This window comes from Amblyomma maculatum, chromosome 3 (genome assembly GCF_055883805.1).
Source record: "Amblyomma maculatum isolate TAMU_Amacu chromosome 3, ASM5588380v1, whole genome shotgun sequence".
Classification (NCBI taxonomy): Eukaryota; Metazoa; Arthropoda; class Arachnida; order Ixodida; family Ixodidae; genus Amblyomma; species Amblyomma maculatum.
In genome coordinates this window covers 176,820,612-176,827,664 of record NC_139346.1, presented here as the reverse complement: position 1 = coordinate 176,827,664, position 7,053 = coordinate 176,820,612, and the positions used below count along the sequence as shown (strand labels likewise).

General features: G+C 43.1%; 1 protein-coding gene across 1 annotated transcript; it reads right to left on the bottom strand.

Annotated features, from left to right (window-relative positions):
* Positions 1 to 1,623: 1,623 nt before the first annotated feature.
* On the bottom strand, positions 1,624 to 3,316 carry LOC146197037 (uncharacterized). Its single transcript, XM_084596432.1, has 3 exons — positions 3,163 to 3,316; positions 2,927 to 3,020; positions 1,624 to 1,794 (listed from the first exon to the last, which is right to left on the bottom strand). Exons 1-3 carry the CDS (start codon positions 3,219 to 3,221, stop codon positions 1,681 to 1,683), a joined length of 267 nt encoding a protein of 88 aa, XP_084452558.1. The 5' UTR covers positions 3,222 to 3,316; the 3' UTR covers positions 1,624 to 1,680.
* Between the last annotated feature and the right edge of the window lie 3,737 nt (positions 3,317 to 7,053).

Below are 7,053 nucleotides of genomic sequence, written 5' to 3'. Positions count from 1 at the left end.
GCAAGATGTTTCATGATAATGATGTACACCGTATGAGAGTCTATGTGATTTGAAGAGATTGTGTGAGGTTATTGCCCCGTAGACCTTTTAGTTTCTCCGTAGGGCAGTTTCGTCATATTTTGGCACGAAAGTAGAAAGCTCTGGCATCACATGTAGGTCTGTTAGTGATGCCGTACCCTGAAATGGCGCAGCAGGGCAGACAAGTGTGAGGGGTCCTGCCACACGGTCATCTGCATATTCCTTTCCTGTGAAGTGGTTTGAACAGAATAAGTGAAGAAGTATTTGCTGTTGATTTCCCAGTGACATATCTAGGGTGAAATTTTTTACGCGTCTCCCTTAAATTACGAGTAGGTGGTTCATGAGGTATGAGGATTCGGAATACGCATATTTGAAGGATGACTTGAAGGCGCGATGAGTGGCTGTGACCAGCTGACGGCACTAAGCCTCTGCCTTCCAGAGCCTGCAAGCGTTGATGATGATAATGATGATGATGATGCCGTGTGCTTGCTAGGCACCTCGTCTTCCTTCCAGACGCCATCGCATGTAGTGACGTTACTAAGGGAGACATGTCTGACCTTCATCGGCACGTACAGTGTATGCATGGGAAAGAAATGTGCTAGCCGCTTCCTTGAATTAAGCGTTTCGACAAGAGGCCTCTGTCGGAAGTACTGCTGGTGGGCGCTGCCGTGCCTGTATATATATTTCAAATGTATTCTCCCACGTCGTCATCCATCATTATCTTCTTTCTTCTCCCCTTCTTACCCAGTGCAGATTAGCAGGCCAGAGTTTAATCATTCTGGCTACTCTCTCTGTCTTTGCGTTCAATAGATTCATCTATCTACATATTCATCGGCGCTGCCAATAGGCAGAAAGCAGTCAAGCGAGGACCCCTTTTCTTTTCACTTCTGTCTTACATGCATAAAACTGACGAACATATTATGCGTTCCTATGGCGCCGATATACAATTTGATTCTAAAGCCAGGGGCTTCATGTCAGGTCCGAGGCTGAGGCTGATAAAACTTTATTCACAGTAAGTGGGAGGAATTTTGCAGCGGCTAACGCGTTTTTGCACGCTTATCAGCAGATCATACCTCGGCGTCCAACTGCAGCTATCCTGCGGCTGATCACCACTGCTTCGAACGTTATATACATAACGTCTTGACACAGTGGTGACTCATTTCGAACATACCACTATGCCATTTTCCAAGGCATCAACCACGTCTCCATTTAGGATGGGCATGTGGTGTACTTATGCTGACATGTGCATCGGTGCCCGGTGGTAATTATGATTTAAGATGCAAAGACGAAGCGGTGACTTGCATGTGTGGTTACCCTGCCTCGTCAGGTGATCCTTCCGCAATGTCACTGCCAATAATGACGGGCGACAGGAATTGGTCTCGAGTTTAATATCTGAACCAGGACAAAATTACATTTATTTTCGAAGCTACCGAGAAATCTCTATAAATTTATTTAGTAGCCATATGCTTGATGGATGCTAATGACTAATTGTTCTCGTATTTAAAATCGACTTCACCGTAGTGGATTCCCGTAAACCAGTGGATGGAGGTTGATTACTAATAGCGGAGTGAATGTACGGCCTCAAAATGGAAACAGAACAAGAAGCTCATTTTCTGCCGAGGATTGTTTATTCGTTCAAAAGAGTGCTACATTTTCCGCAGCTTACGGTCCCCAAAAGCACGTGCCGGGTCCTGCCCAAATGCCGTAGTAGGCTGCCTTAGGGACGCACACCGCCCCTACTGGGCAACCCTCGCTCACGACTCCGTACCTGGCACACTGTAAAGAAAACGAAAGGGCAAAATGAAAATTTATTCTCATTCAATAGAAAAAATACATTTGTGCAGACTACTTTGCCGCTGCGAGTCATGTGAAAAGTAGCTTAGAAGCTCTCCAAAAGACTGCTGATTTTATCATCGAGGAATCCAAGCTAGACTTTGCATTGGAAAGTCCTGTGAGCGTACTATTTAGTGAAAACAAAACAAGATGCTGTGAAATCACGCGTCCAGTCATTCAGAAGAAATGTGCTGTCGTATGCGATTAGTACATATTTCTGCCACTTTCTGGTAGCGAACCAGGTGAGCTCCTTCGTGGTTTTTGATGTCATGTAAGTTCTCAAAACACGTGCTGAAAAAAAGACGCCATCGATTGTCTATATGTTTTTAAAGGAGCTCTTCACCCCCAACGGTGACCAACAAAAAAGTAAATATAGTGTCTTTCTCTGTTTACGCTTGTCTACAAATGAATTAGGTTTCACAAACGTTGCTATTATGCGATGCTTTTCATCGCTCATGAAAAGCAGTAATTTGTAGCCACATCCTCGCTAATTAAAATGCGTTGTGTGCAAATGCTTGCAGTTAGAACACCATAATCTAATGTATTTTGAAAGAAATAATTTAGAAATATATATGTCATTATTACTGTATAGAAGTACTCTGGTGTGAGCAAATGTTTGCAATTAGAAGACCATAATGCATCTTACTTTCGAAAGTCATAATTTAGGAATATTTATGCCATTAATACTTGATATAAGTGTAGACATCAGTCGCTGGAGCAAAAGCAGTCGTTTCCGTGAAACGGAGGCCGAATGTTTTGCTCTTAATCACCATAGATACTTTTGCAGAAGGCCTTTGTTACAATACACTGCAACGAAAATCTACTGTTATACTGGCCATCACGTGAGTATACATATACCGGTTCTAAAGGTAGATTTAGTCATGTACCATGCGTGACTAGGGAGGTGAGCTGTAGCGAAGCTAATATTTATTGCAGTGAAACATGTCTTCAGCCTTCACTTAGAATAACCCTCAATGCACCGAAACTGTAACGTATAGTTCCGGTTAAACGTGCTTTGTGAGTATGAGAAGCAACTGGAATTGTAATCTTCATAGACAAAGAAAGAGTGACTTACAACGCCGAAAGAGTGAAGTTGGTTTGGTGCGTTAACAGCGACGAGTCCAAATTCAGCGTCATGGGAGAAAAACTGCGCCGAGGATCCTCCAATCCTGCAAAGGTATTACGTAGTGGCTAACAGTAGACCTCAAGATTTTATGGTGCTCTGATTCGCAAAAATAGTTAACTAGTGTATATTATATGTTTGCTTCTGCTCTGTTCTACTTGTCTAATAAGATTAAATAGTTTACTTACATTGCAATGAAAACGCCGCCGGCAACAAGCGCGAAGGAGAGCAGCTTCGCTGGAGTCATCTTTGAATGGATTCAGAAGGCCTTCGCTTCAAAGGAAGATTTCTTGTACGCATTCACTGCTCGCATATATTTATACCACTTCACTGGTGTCATTGTTACATGTGGTTTTTGTGGCTGAACTCTCCAGACATTGCTCTCACCGCTTTTTATTTATTACAGTTTATAGTCAGTGCCCTTTTTGCCTTCATCCAGAACTAATGCACGGACAAATGAGGGCATGGTCCTCACAAAGGAAATACTGGTCCATGCTTTAAAAGGGCGGGAACAAATAAATAAATTAAAAGTATCAGCTGATGCGGGAAATAAAAGTAAAATTTTTAAACTCAATCGAATAAAACACGAAGGATTGAACAATGGCATGAAATATCAATAGAAATATGTTCACGTGAGAAACAGGTGTCCAGTGACCACTTACACGGTTATGTCTGCAGGATGACCTGGGAGCAATGCTTTTTACTGTAAGGCACTAAGTATCACTATTGAAAAGAAAACGCTCTGTATTGGCCGCAGGTGGATATGGTTGTTTCTACACAATGTCCTATACATCAGGCGTGAAGAAGGCCATGCTGTAGGGACATAGTTGAAAAAATTTGAATTAAACACTTTCGCAAAGCGATTTTATGGTGTTAAGGTATGTAACCATAATAGCGATATTGCTCATTTACAAAGTAGCTTTAGGTTAATATTTCAAACTATATTTCGTAAAGAAAGCATATTGTTTTCATTTTCCTTCGAAGAGCAGGTCATGCTTCGTGAGTCATGGTTGGAAATAAAACCTATATCGCTTGTTTATATTGATGAAGTAACTTTAGCAAGGACATTTGCACTGCGCCTTTTCACTTAAGCAGCCGTGTACTAAGCGCATTCCATACATTTGTAGATAAACAAAATGCCAGAAGGCTTGATGAAAAATGTAGACAATTAAAGCACATGGATCCCTAACACCGTAGTAATACTAAGGCGATTAGGTCTGCAAAATGTTGTTACCTGAGTAGCTGACGCCGTTACAGCCCGCATTGCAGAGTTGGGTTCAGTAAATGGTGAGAACCATCTTGGGAATACAAAATAGAAGTTGGGTGTTGCACGACTTGTTGCGTATGCGTCGCCTCGAAAGCGTCAGGAGACTGGTTTTTCTGGCAAGAATGGATTTGTTTTATTGCATTAGCAGTCCAGAGTTACAATCTTAAAAAGGAACTTATCCAGAGCGGTGATCAGTGCGCAACTTCGTACTCTGAAAGATCGAAAGTTGTACGAGTTTGTGTGCGTGATTTTACGCATTCCGAGCTCACGAATGTGAAAACCTTATTTCTGAAGGTGATGATCAGAGAGCATGCATTGTCAGGTAGGAATTTCCAAGTGTGTGGAAGATGAGGGCGAGCTTGAAATGTGAGGTCGAGGACGTTATTTGTTCGTGTCAAGTGTCGTCATCTCATGCTGGCATGTAAGGTGTGTTGAGGATACAGTATAATTAACGCATTATGGGGTTTGCGTAAAAGTTGCCCCAGATGTAATGCAGGTGGATAGACGGCGGGTTCAGTTCCCGCCAAGAATTACGGTGTTTGAAAATTAGGCCGATGAGTGAAGGAGAAATTGAAAAGAAGACTAATTAGTCAAGTTAGATCTATGAAATAAAGTGAGAGGTAAAGAGGGAGGCCTGATAGTAGGGTAACGTGGTTGCGTTAGCAAGCTGTTTTACTGGGAAATCCGCAATTTCTTATACAATGTCGCTACAAATGTAGATGAAGGCAGCGCTACCGGATTGTTATGCAGAACGCGGTATCCGAGTATGTTTCGAGCGTATCATGTTTATTGGAAGAGGAGAAAGTGCAGAAGTGCTAGTCGAGATAAAGTAATGCGTGTGCAGGTGCATGCGTCAGTGAAAAGCAGTAATAATTCGACTTAATTGATGTGTCTGCCATATTTGCTATTATGAGAAGAGGTTATGTAAGTAGAGTTGGATAGCTGACTTGAGTTTTGGTGCTTTGCTGGCCAGGAATGAGGGTTCTACATGGTCATTTTTGTCGAACAGTAAAACATGTTGCTGGTGGAGTTCAAGAGGGAATACATTTCCGCAAGCTTCTAGGTGATAATTCGTCCTGCAAAGGTGTCCGCTGTATACGTGACGGAGGCATCAGACTTTATAGGACGAAATGTGCGCCTTTGTCCTCGAGGAGTGACATTTAGGGCCTTGTTGGTGAGAGCTGAGAGCGGGATGACGCGCTTTGCCTGCCCGGACATAGCGCGTTCGAGGTAGTAAAACTTTGGGTGAAAGAGAGGGAGGGGGTGTAGGCCGAGTGCACTAGCTAGACTTGGTGTGGACAGCTGTTCAGAATAGCCGGCTGTTTGGATAACGTTTCGGCAAGGGCCGATGATTGAACGTGCCAGAAAATATAGGCTACCGATGCGAATGAGTGGCATCATTTGGGATCGTTGCCTCGTGGCTTGCGGGGCAGCGAGGGGTGCTAACTTGCAATCGGGATCTGACGCTGCGCCAGGCTTCCCACATTGTTACAGGGGAAGGCGGCGGTGATAATGTACCCTGGTCCAGGGCCTTGTTGTTGTAGTGATGACGTTCTTAGGCAGATCTAGCTGGCCCGAGCTTGATCTTTATCGCCAGAGTATGAAGGACGGTTTTCTGCTGACAGTATCATATCTCGTCAAAAATGGGTTTTGTGCGATCCCTGATGTCATATCCGTGTTCCGTGTGAATCTATGATTAATTATTGTGCTCACGCTCTGGAGTTCCTGTGTTCAGAAGTTACAACTTTCATTTTGTGTGACTGCGCATTTGTTATACTGACGAAAATTATCAAAGAAGTACAGAATCGGGAATTTCAGAATATTGAAATGATATAGCGCATTGCACCGCTGCCACAGCTTACGGTAGCCATCTTGGTTCGGTCGAGCGGTCTTGTTGTCGGAATGCGGGCAGCAGTGTGTGCTTTCTTGATAGAGAAAAAACTGTCATAAATATCTCGATAACGCTTTCAAGAGCCACGTTTCGGCCGCAGCACTGTTTGTGCTGACTGTAAATCCTTTCTTGTCATTTAACGAGTCTTCGATTTCGCTTGAAGTTTCGCCTTGGCAATGGTAGGAACCCACACAGTGAGTGCGCAAAAGAAAATTCTCTCTCCCGTTATAGTTTTTATGCGCCTATTTAAACACCTGTTCAATCTTCGCGTGTTATTATCAATTTTTATTGTCCAGTGGACTATTAACATTCTGGTAAGGTATTGGGGGGTTATTTTACGCTGCGTGCACATATTTGTTGTCTGGATCAATGCTTGGCATTATATTGTGCGCGAGAACCTTGGAGTATGCACGTGCACTGCATTACAATTGTTCGCGAGCCTCCATCAGCTGCGTAATGCGTATACATCCCAAAGTGCAATGCACATCGGTTTTTCAGCACCATATTTACTGAGACCGGCGAGAATGTCGTGTTGGTTAGTGCTGTTTAACTGAATTCTACAGGCGCACGGATATTATTTACAATATTGTCAGCACCTTCGCAGTTATTTTTTTAATTCTTAGTTGCGATACATTTGCGACCACCCATACTATCAGGAAAAAACATGCTTGATAAACTAGCATACGGAAGTTGCTGTTTGGGATAAACCGTGTTTAGAGGTGTGAAGGTCGCATGATTTTGTGGTTTTCTGCATTTAATTTGTTTTACTACCAGAGTTTTACAAAGCGGGAAAGTCTCCATTGCAGTGTAAGCCGCCACCGCTTGCCGCAACAATGATAAATAGACGGCTTGAAGCTTTTAAAGTAAACTTTGAGCGAACTCGAACCAGGTGAATAGCGTTTACAGAAACCCAGGAAAAAT